The 22,327-nt window shown below is 40.2% G+C and overlaps 2 protein-coding genes across 3 annotated transcripts in view; one reads left to right on the top strand and one right to left on the bottom strand.

Moving 5' to 3' along the window:
• Positions 1–1,137, top strand: part of LOC139442901 (coiled-coil domain-containing protein 175-like) — a 38,958-nt gene extending 37,821 nt beyond the window's left edge. For both annotated transcript variants that reach the window (XM_071223810.1, XM_071223809.1), the window contains one exon: positions 812–1,137. In XM_071223810.1, the coding sequence (XP_071079911.1) occupies positions 812–1,104 (293 nt within the window). In that variant the 3' untranslated portion in view covers positions 1,105–1,137. The remainder of the gene's footprint in view (positions 1–811) is intronic.
• Positions 1,138–6,250: 5,113 nt separating this feature from the next.
• On the bottom strand, positions 6,251–21,470 carry LOC139442338 (sorting nexin-6-like). The gene is made up of 14 exons (XM_071223136.1): positions 21,393–21,470; positions 21,236–21,286; positions 17,296–17,397; positions 16,578–16,688; positions 16,244–16,365; positions 14,481–14,604; positions 14,149–14,244; positions 13,732–13,837; positions 12,816–12,891; positions 12,555–12,594; positions 11,874–12,056; positions 9,005–9,068; positions 7,115–7,200; positions 6,251–6,326 (listed from the first exon to the last, which is right to left on the bottom strand). The coding sequence occupies exons 1-14, from the start codon at positions 21,468–21,470 to the stop codon at positions 6,267–6,269; spliced, it is 1,299 nt and encodes a 432-aa protein (XP_071079237.1). The 3' UTR covers positions 6,251–6,266.
• Positions 21,471–22,327: the final 857 nt, after the last annotated feature.

Genomic DNA, 22,327 nt, shown 5'->3' with positions numbered 1-22,327 from the left:
GAAGTGTCATGTATTGATGTTCTTCCAACTTCTAAATCCCCGTCTTATGAAGACAGTAGTAGGTCATCATGACCTACTTTCAATGCGAGCACATGCTATATTTGTGTTTGAGGCTGTAGTAGATATATTTCTCCACACACGGGATGTAATGTTATGTGACAGGAAATACTGGTTAAGGGGCTGCTTGTTTTGGAAACAGTTTTCTAGTTATTGTCAAACAATGTTTCCCTCGGATTGAGGTGCCTCTCCTGAACAAGTGTCCCTTAAAATACTGTTGGTAGTATATCTACAAGTATGTGAGAAGTACTCACTCAAAAGTTGACAAATTGTCTTCTTCATCTTTAACAGTTTTCCTCCCAGTTTGGATGTTTGTACAATTGATATGTTCGGTTTCTTTACATCCTCATGTTCATCTAACATTTGTTAATTCACAGGACCAGTCTCAACGTAACAAATACTTATATCACACTCCTTTTCACAATATTTCATAAATCTTTTCATATTTCATCTTGGGCATATTTTGATGAAAGATAAATGGTTACATTTACTTGTCTGTCCTCAAATGTTTATCAATATTGTCGGCATTATTGATCAATTGATTTGTTCAGAAAAAGTCACATTATTTACATTTTAAACTTGTAATAGATTAGGAATTTGCCAACAACATGCCCCATTAATTTGTCTTCACTTATTGGTACTCTTCAACCTCTTGTCATCTGTCATGATATGGCTGAAATACTGCCAATGTGACCTTGAATAATATCTCACTCACTCAGTTGTCTCACTGTGTTACCCTAAACATGCATTACAGAAACGAGAAGCGGCCAGCGACCAAGCAAAGCCTCCGCCCGGAGACCCGCGACAGGCAGCACCCACCGAGCTCGCAGCGCAGTCGAAGCAGTGGCCGCTGCAAACCTCACGTCACCTGGGACACCTCACCCCCCGAGTCTCGACCTGAGAGCCAGTCGCCAGTCAAACACAGAGAAAAGTCTGACCTCTCGACCAACCACGTCCGGGTCAAGACCTGCCTCTAAGAGCATGACCGACATCAGAACCCCACGGTCTACCAGGGCTGTGGCAACACCCAAGTCCTCCAAGTCATGAACACTTTTATGTGTATACTGAAGCCAAGCTGTGATGTACTATATAATATTATTAGATATTATAATTAATATATTAATTATATTAATATTATAAGATTTTAATTGTGTTGCTTTGTTGCCAATATTTGATATTAATACATCATGCCACTACTACAGACTTTTTCATTGTTTGAAATCCAGTCATTTGTGAAACAAGTCAATGAAAACAGGCAAATATATTGGACACTGTGATCATTAAACATCTGGAATCTAGTTACCACAGACAACAAATGGGCTTCACACATTGTACCCATGTGGGGAATCGAACAATGACGTCACAATCAAATGTTACAACCAATCCCACTGAAGATGCTTTGCTGTACTTTTTAGACACTGCTTGTACTTTACAAACTGAATAAGTTGCATGATAAATAGTATCTCACTCTCTCGTGTCTTTTGATAGAAAATTTTATCGACAAGTGTTGATATATTTTATAACTCATTGGCAAACCTCAGAGTTTTATCAACTCATGATGATGTGTTTCATATCAAGACACACTCATATATCAGGTGAGATTCTATATCCTGACTAGTAACGGTAACCTTCGACATCAGTTAGGCAACAATATTTTAATTAGACTTTTCACAATATTCTTTTCAAATGAGCCGCAATTGACTTTTGATAATTTGAAACTAACTGTTTAAGTCATGTGCACGGGTGATGAATGTGTGAGAAGACTGTTGTGTATTTCAAATAGGTTTAACGCCGCTTTTAACATTATTCCACTGCGTGTCAGCTTAATGTGGGAGGAAAGCCTGAAGTGATACAGTTCTCGGACATTTCCCACTTCGGTGAATCCTACGTGCACGGGTATGGTGCTGACAAACCAAGAAACAATCGGAGCGAACCAGGATTCGAACCACAATCATAGGTTTCTGGTCGGCCCAAGGGACGCAACTCTGCAGAGGGAATCATGGCGCCTAAGACTGGGCCACCCATGCCCCCAGAAAAAAAGAAACAATGAACGATGAAACAATAATAGCCTCATCTGGATGCTCTTCAAGTAGTTGCTACAACACATGACACACTCAACACATATTTTCCATCATTTATTGCGTTCAGTATATAAATACTTTATGTTACAATAATGACCTACTTTGTGATGTAAAGAATACCAGACATACATGACTTGAATTCATTTGTTCCCAAAGTCTGAAATGTGACAACACAGTCAAGTTAAAGAAGTGTCTCAACACGAAGAGATAGAAAGCAGATATAGGTGGCGCTACAATGTCTGCTCCAAACATCTCAGATAGTTTACATGATCCCACGTATAAATATAATCTTGGAGTCAATCACAGCTGATGGCGACATATATACAAAACATGATTCCCCCCCTATCCCTCCCCACAACTTTTGTTTTTGTTTAATGCCACACTCAGCAATATTCCAGCTATATGACGCCAGCATTGAAATAATCCAGTCTGGACCAGGCAATACAGTGATCAATATTTAAAGCAACATTCCTCATTGTTGGTGTATGATGATGACACAATCCATGTCACCCAACCTGACCACTGCTTCAGTCCAGCATCAGTTCCTTGGGGACCTGTTCTAACCCGGAATCCCCACGTGGTCTGCCCACAAGAAGATACACTGGTCAGTATTACTGCTGATTGATGCATCTCAACAGGGTTCATCACTACTCTGACCAACTTCTCCAGCCACGCCCCATCCAGATAGTTTCTAAAATGAAGTGTTTTTAAGTTTGGCTTATCTCTGCCATAAATGCTGGACTTCTTATTGGATCATAAAACAAACACTTCCTTCTCTGCCAGACTGAAGTCATGATGGGAGTATCGTTAACAGTAGCAATAACATGAAGACAACATCTCCACAATAAGCAGCAAGACTGCTTTGCAGCAAAATAATACTCTTCACTCTTATCCCTGTCACTTCTTACAATAGCCACAACACAAGTGGGCACCTGCACAGACAAATCCATCTTGCAATAATTCAATAACAACATAATATAGGTTGTAATCTGTTACCAAGAGGTAATGGACCAATCCCGAGACAGTCCCGCTAATCTTGACCTCCATAATTAGAGGGGAGGTAAACATGAGGATATACCTACACCTGCTGCGGTGTATTGAAACACAAGAAATACAACATGCTGGGAAAGAATGTCAACACTTACATATGCATATAATATTCCATGTTCTCACAGTGACTTGCAAAACATTCATGCATAATCCATTCTTGGAATCGGCAACACCACCGAGATGCCTACATACCAGAGTCATCTACAAAATACTGTTGTAGAAAACAAACCCCAACCAAACTATATAAATCATTCAGACATTGTAAGGAAGAGAACAGCATGAAAGCCATCTGGTGCCTGGTGTTCCAGCCGTGCCTAGTGTTCCAGCCATGCCTGGTGGTGTGCAGCAGGTCTCAAGATTTACACCTCATCCAAAAGCTGATAATTAACTTGTGGACTGGCAATCAATTGCAAAAAACTGACATTGATGAGGATGACACGAGTCTGAGTGTGATGTTGGATGTGACGCAGGTGTGTTGTTAAGCTGAGAGTGTGATGCTGGATGTGACGCAGGTGTGTTGTTAAGCTGAGAGTGTGATGCTGGATGTGACGCAGGTGTGTTGTTAAGCTGAGAGTGTGATGCTGGATGCGATGCAGGTGTGTTGTTAAGCTGACAGTGTGATGCTGGATGTGACGCAGGTGTGTTGTTAAGCTGAGAGTGTGATGCTGGATGTGATGCAGGTGTGTTGTTAAGCTGACAGTGTGATGCTGGATGTGATGCAGGTGTGTTGTTAAGCTGACAGTGTGATGCTGGATGTGACGCAGGTGTGTTGTTAAGCTGAGAGTGTGATGCTGGACGTGACGCAGGTGTGTTGTTAAGCTGAGAGTGTGATGCTGGATGTGACGCAGGTGTGTTGTTAAGCTGAGAGTGCGATGCTGGATGTGACGCAGGTGTGTTGTTAAGCTGACAGTGTGATGCTGGATGTGACGCAGGTGTGTTGTTAAGCTGAGAGTGCGATGCTGGATGTGACGCAGGTGTGTTGTTAAGCTGAGTGAAAGCATGACGTGAATAATGTTGAGCAGCAGCGTGTCCTCACTGTCATGTGTAAGTATGAGTGCCGTGAGTAGACAGTGTACATCTGTCTATCTTGCCATGACAGCATAGCGAAATACAGACGTTATAAAACTGAATTTCATTACAAAATGACCCCAATTATTAGTTAACATGACCACATATTTAGTGCATCTCTGTAGTTGTTGGTTGGAGTTGGAAACTAGGTCAAATGAAGTTGGAAACTAGGTCAAATGAAGTTGGAAACTAGGTCAACTCATTTAAGACCCTCAGCTTGCCTTGGTAACATTTCTAGCAATAACACGATAACATGTACAAGCTCTGCAACTGAAAGAGGATCCCATGGTTTTACACACTACATGTTTGGTATGTTGTGTACATCACAGTCAGGACAAGTCAGGGATTCCAACCCATGTTCAGTGGAGTCTCCCCTGCCCACAACTCTACATGACCTGTGTACCCCACCCCACCCCGCCCCACCATGTTCAGTGGAGTCTCCCCTGCCCACAACTCTACATGACCTGTGTACTCCACCCCACCCCGCCCGACCATGTTCATTGGAGTCTCCCATGGCCACAACTCTACATGACCTGTGTACCCCACCCCGCCCCCCACCCCACCATGTTCAGTGGAGTCTCCCATGCCCACAACTCTACATGACCTGTGTACCCCACCCCACCCCGCCCCCCACCCCATTATGTTCAGTGGAGTCTCCCCTGCCCACAACTCTACATGACCTGTGTACCCCACCCCACCCCGCCTCCCACCCCACCCCACCATGTTCATTGGAGTCTCCCCTGCCCACATCTCTACACGACATGTGTAGCCCGGCCGCCCTCCCACCCCACCATGTTCAGTGGAGTCTCCCCTGCCCACAACTCTACACGACATGTGTACCCCCCACCCCACCATGAGAGCTGGCAACTTGCCTCAGTAACTCTAGGCTCTCTGAGTTAAATGTTCACCCATTTCTAACAAATCCTTGTATAATACCAAGCATTCATGTACCTTCTTTACTTGACTGTACTCCGGATTCGCTCAGTTATCAAAGGGAACATGTGGAAGAAAATCATTAATTTCTGATAAAAAAGGAGAACGAAAAATGTTCATTCCACTCATACACAAGATGTTTTATAATGATGCCATACAAAATACCATGAACAACTTATTAAAAATTATTACCAGCGTCAAGACATTTGTACAATTTTGATATCCATAATCAAATATTTCATAATATACAAAATACAAAGAAACATGAGCTGACGACAGCTTCACACAAATGTACCAGGAAACATTCTGACCACTTGCTTGGAGTAATAGTTAGTTTTATGTATATATATATATATATATATATATGCATATATACAATGATTTTCTGCTATCAGTTATCAATTTCACAATACAAGAAAACAAGTGTGAAGTACATTTCAAGCTACCAATTCATTCTGGTTCCTAATCCTGGTATTGTGTCCCTGTGGGTTCTCAGGTTTACTGCTGTGTGTAGATGTGTTGACAGAAACAACCAACAGCCTGGATATTCACTGTTCATGCTGTATGCTAGAGAATAAAAGTTCATATTCACTCTAGGAATTATTGATCATATTAACTGTGTACCAGAGATGGTGGGTCATATTCACTGTATGCAAAGAAAAAAAAGGATCATATTTCTGTGTGCCAGGGAATCAAAGATCTTATTCACTGTATTCCAAGGAATAAAATAGTTTCACAGTAACCCTCACTCAATAGCAATCATAATCAAGCTGAGAAACAAATGTAGTCTTCGAGTCGGAAATATGTTCTGCTCTGACATAGCTCTGTTCACATCTGTCCATTACAAACTTATGTCTGACTGTGTTCTGAGAGTGAAGACTTCCTGGTTGTAAGGCTACATGTCAGATACAGGAGAGAGGATCGATCATCGACTGACGAAGCACTTGCTGTTACTATACAGACCGATGACTATGTACACTATATACAGGGGCCAGTCAGCAACATGCAACGCGGCTGAGGTCATTATCAAGTTTACAAGATGAGCACTTCCTCCGGGGCAACTCCACGACAGAGAGGTCAACACAGGGCTTCCTCTTTCAATGCTGTGATACAGTTCTTGAGTAACTGGACTTGAGCCTGGAAAACAATATGAAAAAACATGTAGTTTGTTTGTTTCTTGTTTGACACCTCACTCAGCAATATTCCAGCCATATGACGTCAGTCTGTAAATAATAGAGTCTGGACCAGACGATCCAGTGATTGACATCATGAGCATCAAACCACGCGACTGGAATACAATGACATGCATCAACCAAGTCAGCGGGGCCGAACACCCGATCCTGTTAGTTGCCTCTTACGACAAACAGTCACCTTTTACAGCAAGCCTGGGTTGCTGAAGATCTATTCAACCCTGTATCTTCACGGGTCCAGACAGACATGACTGGTGGTATGTGGAGAAGAGAAGCTAGCATCAGTCCTCAATGATAAAAAGGTAGTGAACTCCTTTAATTTTATACTATATCCATCAGCTAAAACCAAGTGAAGAGGATTTAGTCGGTTATTTGGCCTGCATCGACAGCCAGAAATAGAGGAGCTTACAGGATCATTTATTATCATAAATTAATCCTGGGTTGTCAGTGTGATAAGTAAACACTGAACACCTTGCCTACCAAACAACCAGCTGTTTCCTAATTGTTCAGCCATTGTGATAAAGTGAGGCTGGTGCTGTTGCCGTTGATACTGAGCCTGGAATTCCATGGCTGTTCTGCACATAGAAATTATGCATCAACCATAACATGGTTTAAGTCCCTCTATATGTTTATTCTCTGTTACACTGTCCCTACTGTCTGTGCATGACGATCATGGATCATTGCACTTCTACACTTCCGACTGTCTACACGTCTGCTGGCCCCGAGTTCTCTCACCTTCGCATGTTTCATTTCCAACTCTGCTAAGTCCACCATGTTTTTCCTAAAATATGCTATTCTCCGTGTCTTAAACTCTGTTAATTCTGTAATAAACAACAGTAGCGTCATGACTTGTACAATAAAAACAAAGAACTGAAAGTTCATTATGACACATGTTGGAAGAGTTCATTCTGACACATAGGGAAGAGTTAATTGTGACCAGGCCTCAAAGTATAATTTTTTAACTAGTAGCCATATGGCTACGAGTACTTTCCAGGTAGCCACTTGTAAAATTAACAAGACAAGCCAAAATTTTAGGTAGCCAAAAACATTTTTAAGAACTTTTATCAAATAACTATTATAATATTTTTACAAGTCATAGCACTTGAAATAGCTTGAAATTGTATATAAGTGGAAACTGTACATGATTTTTGTCATTTGTGTCATTCAAAGTGATAAGACATTGAAAGCGAATACTGGTATTGTAAATGGTGTTACAGTTTCATTATGGAATGAATATTCTCCAGGTTCACATAGCAACAAATGTGTGCAACTTAGCAGCAATTAGCAACAACTAAATAATTTATTTCCGACAAAAGGTGCTCATCAACATGAAAAAATACCTCCGTTTTCTAAGCTTCTTATGAATAACACGTTCCTCGAAGACTGTCATATGACACACAGCAAAGCTTGTATATTCATCTACATGATCATAACATACTATTGTATTGGATAAAAATTGGTTTCTAATGATGCTTTCTTGTCGAAATATGCTACAAGGTCTGTGATTGGTCAAATTTGAGCATGTGAGGCAGCCAATCAAATTACAGCTATGGTACTGTCTGCGTGTGTGTTGAATTTCAGATTTTGATGAAAGATTTTTGTTAAATCTTGTTATTCCTAAAGTTATGAGGCAGGAAATCGTGATCAATATTAAATATATGGACCTTCATGAATGTATCATGCTAGGTTATGAGCTGTGATAAAGAGTTTTCATGAATATATTTTGGCATTAAACATTGTGTCCGAGCTGAGAAATCGAGGTGACGAAAGTCGAGATGTCATTTGACATGGACATTACATGCGATCGCAGGAAAAGATGGAAATAATAACTTCGAATTTACAACTTTTAGAAATATTTTTGTTAATTGTTATTTTACTTAGTATAATATAATTAAAGATTTGCTTGAAACGTCTTTATTTCGCTCTTTGGCATGATCAATGTGGACCCGTTATCGAAGTGAACTGTGTCCGAAAATTATATTTTCAATAACATTGCAGGAAATAGTGGATATTTTTTTAATCTATCGATATAAAATTATAAATTGAAATGAAATATGTATTTCAGACATTGTGAAATGTGACAAATTTAATAACTGCATGATATGACAGGTAGGTTCATAAAATAATATATACTATTTTGAGGTGACTACGGCTTGGCCGGCTTACCGACCTACGGTGTCTGGGGACTCGAGGCTATTGTGTTGAAAGAGTTTACGTAACTGAATTCCTCGTAATGCTGCATTGAGATATGGGAATATTAATGAACGATGAGTACGGTAAATGCGTACCATTGGGACCGGGAAAACACTGGTAATCGTGAAAATGGCGTCACAAAATTAATGTCAATCAAATTATTTATGCTTGTGTCAAGGTAGATCTATGTGAAGTAATAGAATTTAGTCACCACAAGATATTTTTCAATGTAGCCATTTGGCTACCTCTGAATTTTAGTCAGTAGACAAATTGAAATTTAGGTCGCATTGGCGACCGTTTTAGTCGCAACTTTGAGGCCTGATGACACATACTGGAAGAGTTTATTCTGACAGATGTTGGAAGAGTTCATTCTGACAGATGTTGGAAGAGTTCATTCTGACAGATGTTGGAAGAGTTCATTCTGACACATACCTTTCTTTGCCATCTCAGATATTTTTTCAAACTTCTTGCAACATATCTCCTGTGTTTTCTCAGCCTGAAGAACAAACAGAAAAACATACACTGAGAAGAGCAAAGGGTGAACATGGGTAAGAGCTCAAAAACACCTCGCTTGGTGATACAACCTTCTTATGCTTTTACCAGACAATTAGCAGAATGGAACTACCTAAACAGTATGTGAGTGAGTGAGTTGGGTTTAACGCCGCTTTTAACAGTATTCCAGTCATATCACAGCGTGTCAGCTCAATGTGGGAGGAAAGCGCGAGGTGATGCAGGTCTCAGACATTTACCACTTCAGTGAAACCAACGAGCATGGGTATGGTGCTGACAAACCTAGAAACATAATTGGGGCGAACCGGAATTCGAAAACACAATCATAGGTTTCTGGCGTGCCCAAGGGACGCAACTCTGCACAGCAAATCGTGGCAACTTAGACGACTGGGCCACCCATGCCCCCCCAAAACAGAAAGACCTGTACACAATGTACAGTGAGTGTCATGAATGACATGTACACAATGTACAGTGAGAGTCATGAATGACCTGTACACAATGTACAGTGAGAGTCATGAATGACGTGTACACAATGTACAGTGAGAGTCATGAATGACATGTACACAATGTACAGTGAGAGTCATGAATGACCTGTACACAATGTACAGTGAGAGTCATGAATGACATGTACACAATGTACAGTGAGAGTCATGAATGACCTGTACACAATGTACAGTGAGAGTCATGAATGACCTGTACACAATGTACAGTGAGAGTCATGAATGACGTGTACACAATGTACAGTGAGAGTCATGAATGACATGTACACAATGTACAGTGAGAGTCATGAATGACCTGTACACAATGTACAGTGAGAGTCATGAATGACCTGTACACAATATACAGTGAGAGTCATGAATGACGTGTACACAATGTACAGTGAGAGTCATGAATGATGTGTACACAATGTACAGTGAGAGTCATGAATGACCTGTACACAATGTACAGTGAGAGTCATGAATGACATGTACACAATGTACAGTGAGAGTCATGAATGATGTGTACACAATGTACAGTGAGAGTCATGAACGACTTGTACACAATGTACATTGAGAGTCATGAATGACATGTACACAATGTACAGTGAGAGTCTTGAATGATGTGTACACAATGTACAGTGAGAGTCATGAATGATGTGTACACAATGTACAGTGAGATTCATGAACGACTTGTACACAATGTACATTGAGAGTCATGAATGACATGTACACAATGTACAGTGAGAGTCTTGAATGATGTGTACACAATGTACAGTGAGAGTCATGAACGACGTGTACACAATGTACAGTGAGAGTCATGAACGACGTGTACACAATGTACAGTGAGAGTCATGAATGACGTGTACACAATGTACAGTGAGAGTCATGAATGACATGTACACAATGTACAGTGAGAGTCATGAATGACCTGTACACAATGTACAGTGAGAGTCATGAATGACGTGTACACAATGTACAGTGAGAGTCATGAATGACGTGTACACAATGTACAGTGAGAGTCATGAATGATGTGTACACAATGTACAGTGAGAGTCATGAATGACATGTACACAATGTACAGTGAGAGTCATGAATGACCTGTACACAATGTACAGTGAGAGTCATGAATGACGTGTACACAATGTACAGTGAGAGTCATGAATGACGTGTACACAATGTACAGTGAGAGTCATGAACGACGTGTACACAATGTACAGTGAGAGTCATGAATGATGTATACACAATGTACAGTGAGAGTCATGAATGATGTGTACACAATATACAGTGAGAGTCATGAATGACGTGTACACAATGTACAGTGAGAGTCATGAATGACCTGTACACAATGTACAGTGAGAGTCATGAACGACGTGTACACAATGTACAGTGAGAGTCATGAATGACCTGTACACAATGTACAGTGAGAGTCATGAATGATGTGTACACAATGTACAGTGAGAGTCATGAATGACGTGTACACAATGTACAGTGAGAGTCATGAACGACGTGTACACAATGTACAGTGAGAGTCATGAATGACCTGTACACAATGTACAGTGAGAGTCATGATTGACCTGTACACAATGTACAGTGAGAGTCATGAATGACGTGTACACAATGTACAGTGAGAGTCATGATTGACGTGTACACAATGTACAGTGAGAGTCATGAATGACATGTACACAATGTACAGTGAGAGTCATGAATGATGTGTACACAATGTACAGTGAGAGTCATGAATGATGTGTACACAATGTACAGTGAGAGTCATGAATGACGTGTACACAATGTACAGTGAGAGTCATGAATGATGTGTACACAATGTACAGTGAGAGTCATGAATGACGTGTACACAATGTACAGTGAGAGTCATGAATGATGTGTACACAATGTACAGTGAGAGTCATGAATGATGTGTACACAATGTACAGTGAGAGTCATGAATGATGTGTACACAATGTACAGTGAGAGTCATGATTGACGTGTACACAATGTACAGTGAGAGTCATGAACGACGTGTACACTAGGTACAGTGAGAGTCATGAACGACGTGTACACAATGTACAGTGAGAGTCATGATTGACGTGTACACAATGTACAGTGAGTCATGAACGACGTGTACACAATGTACAGTGAGTCATGAACGACGTGTACACAATGTACAGTGAGAGTCATGAACGACGTGTACACAATGTACAGTGAGAGTCATGATTGACGTGTACACAATGTACAGTGAGAGTCATGAACGACGTGTACACTAGGTACAGTGAGAGTCATGAACGACGTGTACACAATGTACAGTGAGAACACACCTGTTGGACTTCTTTGTTCTTGGTTCTGGCCTTCTCGAGTGCCTTGTTGGCGGCTTCGTAGTCAGCGAGTGAGCGTGTCCGGCGATACAAGAGGTCTTTAGCTGCTGAGGAGTCCCTCATGTAATACCGCAGTGTGTCACTCAACTTGAGGTCTTCGTCTGATGCTACTCGACCCTCCAGTTTCTGCAAGACACAGATATGTGTTACAGTGAATTGGTGTCATCTTCAAACTAGAAAACATAATCTGCATTGTCAGGTTTGTATCTGCTCCGACAGCTGACCCATCACATTAACATGAGTGAGTTGATTAGCTGAGTGGTTCAGTGGGTGAGTGGATTGTCTGGTCCAGACTCAATTATTTACACAGCGCCGTCATATAGCTGGAAAATTGCTGAGTTTGGGGGTTAAACAAACAAATACACAAACAACAAGGCTACTTACACAATTCACATCCCAAATGCATGGATCGATGCTCATGGTGTTAATTACTGGATTGTCTGGTCCAGACTCGATAAATTACAGACCACAGTAATTATAGCCGAAATATTGCTGAGTGCAGCGTTAAACAACAAACATCACTAAAACATAGACTGTCTATAGACTGTTAATGCCACTCCATGATCCACCCTGTCCCACCCTGTCCCACCTTGTCCCACCCCGCCCCACCCTGTCCCAACTTACCCTGGCTTTCTCCAAGGCTTCAGCCACTTTTGTGAAAATTCTGAAAAGGGAAAATATTTAGGTGATTATTAGATGGATCAGATGGGGCAGAAGAATCCTTAGTTGTCATGAACAAACACAAGAGAGGCAACAGTTGGAATCACATCTACACATTCAAATGAAACATACAGTATCAGGCTTGAATGACTTTTACAATGATCACTTCAACAGTCGGTAGCTGCTGAAGATCACATGAAATTATAAATGTCTTCCATGACTTACTTATTTAGTTCAGTATTTTCAATAGTTGCTAGCTGCACTAATCCGGAGGATATTTGAATATATGTGTCAGCAACATCTGAAATAAAGAACACAAGGCAATGACTTCATTTGTTAACATAACACTGAGTGGTAGCTGATGGGTAAACTGGAAGTGTTTGGAAGTACTTATTTACTCAAGTTAATGGGCGCTGTACTTTATATACGACCATGACGACAGGGAGAAAAACTTGGGGTTTGAGGATACAAGCAAATAGTAAGTAATACATGCCCCTTTACTCAGAAAATGACAATGATATACACCTCGAAAACATGTTTTACAAAAATCTCAAATTAGTCAGTAAAAAGCCCCACTGTCAGTTAAATGTCACAGGGTCAGAAAAGCCACAGGGTCAGAGAAAAGCCAAAGGGTCAGAGAAAAGGTTCAGGGTCAGAGAAAAGCCACAGGGTCAGAGAAAAGCTACATGGTCAGAGAAAAGGCTCAGGGTCAGAGAAAAGCTACAGGGTCAGAGAAAAGCTACATGGTCAGAGAAAAGGCTCAGGGTCAGAGAAAAGCCACAGGGTCAGAGAAAAGCCACAGGGTCAGAGAAAAGGCTCAGGGTCAGAGAAAAGCCACAGGGTCAGAGAAAAGCCACAGGATCAGTAAAAAGCCACAGGTCAGTAAAAAGCCAATGGATCAGTGAAAAGCCACGGGACAAGAGAAAAGCCACAGGGTCAGTAAAAAGCCACAGGATCAGAGAAAAGCTGCAGGGTTAGTAAAAAGCCACAGGGTCAGAGGAAAGCTGCAGATTCAGAGAAAAGCTGCAGGGTCAGACAAAAGCTGCAGGGTCAGAGAAAAGCTGCAGGGTCAGTTTCAAGCCAGTGCTCACAGTTTCAGTAAACCAAAACAGACTGTGAAGTGCTTCCAGCCTCTACTTACTTTTATGTGTTCTTGTCATCCTGTCAGACTTGCCAGTGCTGTCTTTGATCTTCACATGGTAGTCCACCAAAAATACTTTTTCAGCTTCAAAGAAGTCATCCACATCCTATAACAAATGATATAAGATTTTTACTTTGTTCCCTCTAGAAAGTTCTAAACACAAATGATCTTTAGTAATGACAAATAAAATATAGTTTTGATCAACACATTTACGTGAAAGAACATGTACAGAAAGAGTTTCAATTATTGCGTGTTGTTAAACACCAGTCAGCCATATTACAGCTGTAGCATGGTGGGCCCGACAAACCGGTGGTGGATATAATGAGCAGCCTCCCCTGACACACGGCCAATCAAGTGAGTGCGTACAACAGAAGTTACTTCACATTGTCATTACTGTATACATGGTGGACACCTTACCTTTTGGGATGACAGCAGCACCTCGTCTGCAGATTTGGTTATTGTTCTGAAAAATCCACCTAGTTTCTCTCGCTTGTTTTTCCCCCGCACGCTCAGCTAGAAATAAGCCCAAACATACAGCACCATGACAACCACATGTGAAACAAACCAGTGCCAAGAACAATGAATCTATTCCATTCTTTAAACAAATCAAATATGAAAATACTTTAAACTGGTATGATCATAGGGGAAAACCTTCTTGTTATGTCTCTGTGTAACTTAAGTTGTAAATTGGAGCTTTGAGTACGATAAGCACAGGAATAGGAACTCCTCGCATAAAATATTCCACATACATCACCATCGAACTCCAGGAACACCTCAAAGTTGACATCGTTCCGGAGAGCCGGGTGGGCTGCCAACCTCTGCAGGAACACTTCATGCATAGCCACAGTCTTCTTGAAGGTCGCCAGGTACTCTCTGTAACACATGTTTACATCCACAATTACACAGCTGTAACTCGCACAGTCTGTGCGCCTCATTAGAATGTTGTTGGATAAGAGATTATTTGTTTGGGCTGCAGTTCGCAACATTCCTGCTATGAATCAGGAAGCACTGTGACCAATTGGTACCCAGTCCTCTCTTATAAGCACCCCCATTAAACTTGCTTCTTACAAGTACATGAAGTTCAGAAAGCAGTGATAGGTGCAAATCATCCACAAAGTCGACTCTTACAAGCATAGAATAAGAAAGCAGTGATGGGTCTAAAACATTTATTAAAGTTGCCTCTTACAAGCACAGAATTTTGAAAGTTTCGAATAAATTGTATGTTTATATACTGTAAGGTCTTTGGGCCCACATAACATACAACACAGAGGTACGAACACAAGACAAGGACAATAACGAGACTGGTTACAATAGAAATCGGATCACGCGTCATAGTCTATGATTCAACGTGCAGCCACAAACTACTGTTGGGGACCGTTGCGTTTGGGCGAAGCTGTCCAGTAGCGGGAACAACCTCACAATACTTATCTCACACTAAGCATTTCTTCTTTCAATCCCCTTTCAAAGTTCCCTGCTTTTGAGAAACAAAAGGAGAGGAGTATGTGCGTGACCCATTTGTTGACCTGTGCAGATGCTGGGTGTGTTTGGGTCAAGTGTTTTTAGAAGCTGGAAACTTTGTTCAAGCACATTTCCACATAGGATCGAAGGAGAAATAAGAAGGAATGCATAGTGAGAGATTAAAAATTCAGAAAGCAGCATTAGGTATAAATCATCCATTGCAGTCGCCTTACAAGCACAGGATTCAGAAAGCAGTGATGGGTGTACATCATTCATGACACTCGCCTCTTACAAGCCAGGATTCAGAGAGCAGTGATGAGCGTACATCTTCATGACACTCGCCTCTTACAAGCCAGGATTCAGAAAGCAGTGATGTGTGTACATCATTCATGACACTCGCCTCTTAAAAGCACAGGATTCAGAAAGCAGTGATGGGAGTACATCATTCATGACACTCACCTCTTACAAGCCAGGATTCAGAAAGCAGTGATGGGTGTACATCATTTATGACACTCGCTTCTCACAAGGACAGGATTCAGAAAGCAGTGATGGGAGTACATCATTCATGACACTCGCCTCTAACAAGCCAGGATTCAGAAAGCAGTGATGGGTGTACATCATTCATGACACTCGCCTCTTACAAGCCAGGATTCAGAAAGCAGTGATGGGTGTACATCATTCATGACACTCGCCTCTTAAAAGCACAGGATTCAGAAAGCAGTGATGGGTGTACATCATTCATGACACTCGCCTCTAACAAGCCAGGATTCAGAAAGCAGTGATGGGTGTACATCATTCATGACACTCGCCTCTTAAAAGCACAGGATTCAGAAAGCAGTGATGGGTGTACATCATTCATGACACTCGCCTCTAACAAGCCAGGATTCAGAAAGCAGTGATGGGAGTACATCATTCATGACACTCGCCTCTCACAAGGACAGGATTCAGAAAGCAGTGATGGGAGTACATCATTCATGACACTCGCCTCTAACAAGCCAGGATTCAGAAAGCAGTGATGGGTGTACATCATTTATGACCATATGATTTTGCTTACGCTTCCAGTTCCTGCTTCATCTTGGTGAACTCCTCCCTTGTCATGGTACCCTCCCCCTCCCCCAGTCTCTGCAGCTTCTCCCGCGAGGCATCAAAGTCAGGCTTGGGTGGCGCCGGGGGGATCTACACCAGACATAATTGCACTGTGTTATCTCCCATCAAACTCACATATGTATTTCAAGAGACTTCAGTCAATGTTAGCGGTTAAAACAAGAAGATCCAGATTATTAGAAGATGAGAAGATAAACTTCTAGTGTTATCATGGTTATATTAACACATGTTATTGTTGCATCAACAATGATTTTAAAATCAAAATTTACGAAACACAAACTTACAATGATTCCAGCATATTCTTCATTCTCCCCATATCTGTCATGAAGCCAAATAAATTCTTCATGTTGACGAACAACTGAAAACTCAGGGTTTCTGAACTGTTGCAAAGTGGTCTGAAAGTAAAATAAGTAATATTCAGTTTTCTCTTTTCTTGGCTGGAACAAAACATCAATGGAAGATGATGCTACAGATGGCATTGTGAGTCGCCGGCTTGCTTGTTGGCTTGTCTGCCTCACTGACATTCAGAATCATGACTAGACTATGCCACTCAACAAACTTGTGCTTGAATCTCCACTTTGCATTTTCCATAATTTGTTTTGGAGACACAAAGAGCCTGAAAACCCTTGTTGCTCCCTTTACTTCGTCATTTATCTGACATGCCCATTGACAGATTTACACATTACAACAGAAGCCCATCGTAACAAGAATCCGTCAAGTATTGCCATCAGCACATCTACTTTAGTAGTTTTGTAACAAAGCTCCTCACAGCAATAAATCCTCCCTTGAACTCTAATCTGGGAGGTAAATAAAGGTGTCAGGCAATGGGGTGGAGCTTGCTTTGTAACATGCACACGAACAACTCCAGATGTTAACATGATGGCCATATGCTGGGTGATGCATCCAACCGTAGGGACATATTGTCAAAACAGGCTTTTCCTCGTATGTCAGAAAGTCATATTCATCTTAATCATACACCCAAACAAATAGTTCATTACCAACCTTTGTGTGAACAGTGAACTTGACCTTATCTCTCTCACTCAGAGCATCAGAAATGTCCACAAGAAGTGAGGTGTCTGTCAAGTCCACAGTATCAGATCGACCCTGGAAAAGAAGAGATAAATGTGCTCATTCCACCAAAGATATTTTTAATGGATATATGTCTGACTAAGACTTGCCATTACTTGTACAGACGCTGAACTTAGAAACCCATAAGGTGGAACTCTGTACATGGACAAGTATAAGCAGATATTGGATGTGAAAATGTGGTGGAATTTTGGAATCTATCAATGCAGTAACTTGGTTTGTTAATGTTATAGTCCATGGCTGAGTTACCTCCCTTTAAATGAAGGCAAATGATATAACCTCTAGACACAATCTCATTAAAATCAGACCTCAGTTCTCGCTACAGCTAAACAAAGATCTGAGGACATCCCATTACAGACCGACCTTGCGCGAAGTTTGACCGACCAATGGAATGACCAATCAGAAGGCAGCTTTCTTGTGCTTTACGGCACTAATTTCAAATTGGCAACTACGCTTCAAAACATATTTTGAGAAATTCTCAATTACAAATTTGAAACCTGAACAAAAGAACATTCTGGAATGGCTATTAGACGGTCTAGATTGTATGGATTCCGTCGTTAAACCCGTAACTATCGTTCGGAGTTAAAGTTTTTGAGGTTGCATGATTAGAAATCACATTCCGACTGTCACTTTCATAATCTGGTAAGCGATGCTCTGATTGGTCGGATGAAAGGTTGTTCTGACGTGACCCCTAATGGGATGTCCTCAGATCTTTGTTTAGCGGTAGCGAGAACTGAGGTCTGATTTTAATGAGATTGCCTCTAGACAAAGCTGGACATGCTAGAAATTCTTAAACATTTTGACAGAAGTCTTTTTCTTAAATATACTAGACAAAAGGATTTGAGACTTCAAGACAATCAACATCATGAACTTTTTTTATCAACAAAAATGACAGAAACTTGGTAAATAAACATCAATCTATCAGTCTTTCCCTACTTCTAATAAACAACTTATGCATAGGTTTTGTCATTTTGTCTGTAATATTTCACGACAATGACTTGTGAGCAATTTTTCAGATATATTTCAATTCTTTTAGCAGAATAGATTAAATCTTCAGAAATATGTACACATTGTGATTAGGACTACAATGATCTATGTGGAAGTGTTCAAGACAAGGACGAGTCACTTGATTAAGTCCAACACTGCAAGGGATGCTGATGATAGACCCATACATGAATACAAACAACAAACACAAACTATGAGAAATCACTGTGATTGCATGAGAGAGTGAGTTTAATTACGCGGCTTTTAGCAACATTCCAGCAATATCACGGCCGGGGACACCAGAAATGGGCTTCACACATTGTACACGTCGGAAATCTAACCCGGGTCTTCGTCGTGACGAGCAAATGCTTTAACCACAAGGCTACCTACCCCACCACCCCCAGGAACCACTGGGTCTGGCGTTAAAACTGATTGTTGCCACACCCTACAGCAGCAGCAGTAGCAGTGATTGGCATGCTGACTGTATAACCCGGAAGGATCTGAATGCCTTGTGCCAGTGTTTGTCTTTATTTCTATAAAATGTACTGATAGGTTGTCACAACTGCAGGGTGCAAAAAGAACCACATTTGAGAATCATAACTTAAGCTTCACAATTTTGTAAAGTCGAGGTTTGGCATAATTGAAATATATATCTCCTGGCTATTGAACCAAAAAAGTATTTTGTCTTAATAAGCACTGTTCTGATGTGACCCATAATGGGATTGTCCTCAGATCTTTGTTTAGCGGTAGCGAAAACTAAGATCTGATTTTAATGAGATTGTGTTTTCTGGTATAACCCTACACTTGTGTATTTGTGGTCATTCACTTAACGCTCAGTTAATGAATTTATTACAGGTATTAGTGTTAGCACCACTCAGATTACTTGATAAAGGTTCCCATTCGGCATTTCTTGTGTGTGTGGTAATTATTTAATCTAAATCCACGTTTGAAGTGAGGTGAAATGTGTGTTATGTAATATGCACGTGGCAGCCCAGCAAGAGATGAATGATAAGTTGATTTACTTTTTTGTAAATCAATGGATCATTCCTTGCCATCAAAGGATCAACAGAAAATATATTGATTGATTAATCATTGTTATCTTGCACAGTAGATAAGTCAAAAGTAAGTGTGTACATGTGTAGGTTCACTAAAGCAAAGGGAATACACTCATATCATGACGTGGGGTGCAGATGTAAAAACAGCATACTTGTTCAAAGGGTTAACCGATAATATGTTGATTGATTGCTCATTGTTATCTAACTCAATGGATTTTTTTAAAAGAAACGTGGATATTATGAAAATAGTTGTCACATGGGCTTTCTCAGCTGACCATTGAGAAACGAACACGGGTTATAATATCCTGAAACGATATATATATTTTAAAATATTTGATTAATACAGTGACACGTGACATCAAATAAGTTTCTTTGTACAGCTGCAGACATATGGGATATTGTTCCTTTATGTGGATATTCACTGATACATTCCTCGAACAAGGAAGCCGCCTAAAATATATAACTTTGGTAGGTTGTCATTATGATATTTGTCTTTTGTTTTCATTCTTTTGCTGAAGCATTGAACAGAATCATTCTTATTCCTTTACATCTTAGTTGGGAAGTTCTTCGATGCGAGATAGACGTTGTTTTCATAAGTCTTTTCCTTTGTAAGCGTGTATATGTTACAGTCAATGTGTAAAATGTGATTCACTCAGGCAATTTATAAAATGTCTAGATATTTCAGTCATTTTACAAATTGACTGAACAATCTGTCCATTTATTTAACAGAATGACTAAAAATTATTAAGACGGTCAAAAACATCACAATAGATTAATTATGCTAGGATTAGAAGCCAAACGATATACAAATGTACTTTTAATCCTAACATTTTCAGTGACTTGGTGATGATATTAAACATAAAAATGTTTGGAATTCTTAATCATAATAATACAGACGAACATATTTTTCAGTCAATTTGTAAAGTAACTGAATACTTTGGCATTTAATAAATTTCCTAGGTGAAAGTTTTGCACATTTTGACTGTAAACATTTGCTTTAGATCAGTGCCCCTTTAAGTTCGTTGTCATCAAACGACTAAGTGTAATAATATCAGAACATCTAGAAATTTACTGGAATTAAAACCTTTTCAGAACACTTACACAAAACATGCACAAGTTTTCTAATATTAAGATTCTAATGATAAAGAAAATTGGACCCGAAAATAGGTACAGTATGATCTTATTTTTTAAACAGTGTTTATCAAGTGTTCTTGAACAGTGTTTATTATGTTAATAAACTTTGTAAAATATGATGACAACAAATTCACTCTCTAAAATGGCACCTGTTATAAAAATATGCATAGAAGAACAATAAATAGTATGCATATGCTTGGAAATGTGCTATTTGGTTCTGATATTTGACAGAAACTAAACTATTCCACAATAACCCACGAGCCTACTGCCTATTTGGTATAATGTTAATTTCGTATAATGAAATCCTTTTTGAGTGACAGCAAATGTCTTACCCACTCGATAAAATCTGTGTTCGTTTAAAAATAATATGCCTCTCAAACCTCCACTATTTTACACTTTGTCAATATTACTGACAGTCATCCATGTTTGACTTCAGAAACCACCCACCTCGGTGATCATCCGATAACCTGAATGAAATGCATCATACAATAAACCTGCCATAAGCTGTCACTGATAACACATACACAAAACCAAGGATGACCTCTTCTTTAATTATCTACCTAATATGCGCGGATCACATCATGCACCTGTCAACCGAAGGTTTAGCGTTTATTGCATATCCTATTTCCTAGTTGGGTCGCAGGTAGGCGTTGCTACCCACCAAAACCGGCGTTCACACTTACCTTATTTCCATGATCCTCTGCCAAGAGGTCAGGACTGTCATCGATTCCGTCCTATAAACACAACAACAATACATTTTTTGTCAAATTATTAGAGAACGTATTATAAACATAGCAATAAAATGTCTGATCAGGTACCAGAAACAAGAAGCACACCCACCATCATGGCTGCAGCTTTTGTCACGTGACGAAATGAGTGACACAGAGCTAAATTGTTATTTTCGTATTTTTGAGTCATGATTTATCTGGACAAGTTTGTGTGAAGATTTTAATTTATTGGAAACTATTTTTCATGAAGTGGACTAAAATTAGTGTATAGCTTCACCGAAATCTGCAAAAATGGATTGAGACCAAGCGAACTTCGAAGCTAGGGATCTACCATTATTTTTCCCTGCTACGGGAGCAGTCATTTGTTTTGTATTCATGTTTCGGAGAGGAAGACGAGCCATACAACTAACGAAACCAAATAAATTTGTCTTTGTGTGAGCGTAAAATAGAGTAAAAGGAAATATAAACTTTGTTGCAGATTTATTAGAGCTGTGATATGATTATTTGGGGTACCTTTAGAAATCAGTATCACAAGTTCTCGTGAGGACGATATGTGCGGTAGGTGACCAGCTGGTGACAGGAAATATTGAACTTGCATTCTATTTCAAAGCCCTAGACGGTCCAGGTTAATCCGTGGTCGGGAGCATGCCGTACTTCGGTTGACAAAACTTGCCCATTCCTACTAACCCCATGGGGTGCCATACAGTGGTTAGCAGCTTGAGGTCATAGTTAGAGCAAATTATAAATATAGTTTCATTTATTGATTCAGTCATGAATAAAAACATTTTACTGAATTAGTAAAATACAATTATTTAGCAATTGATATTAGATATTCTGATATGTGTAAGGAAAATGTAACGTTCGGTTTAATGTTTGTTGACGGCTATATCTGACGTCGGTCTAAATAATCGAGTCTGTACCAGACAATCCAGTGACTGATGTCATGAGCATTGTTCTACACGATTAGGATACGATGACATGCATCAACCAAATCAGCGAGCCTGACCACCTGATCTCCTTGGTCGCCTCTTACGACCCCGGTATTCT

This window comes from Haliotis cracherodii, unplaced genomic scaffold (genome assembly GCF_022045235.1).
Source record: "Haliotis cracherodii isolate W230 unplaced genomic scaffold, xgHalCrac1.p SCAF_5, whole genome shotgun sequence".
Lineage (NCBI taxonomy): Eukaryota > Metazoa > Mollusca > Gastropoda > Lepetellida > Haliotidae > Haliotis > Haliotis cracherodii.
The sequence above is the reverse complement of the archived record's forward strand: the minus strand, read 5'-3'. Positions and strand labels throughout refer to the sequence as shown.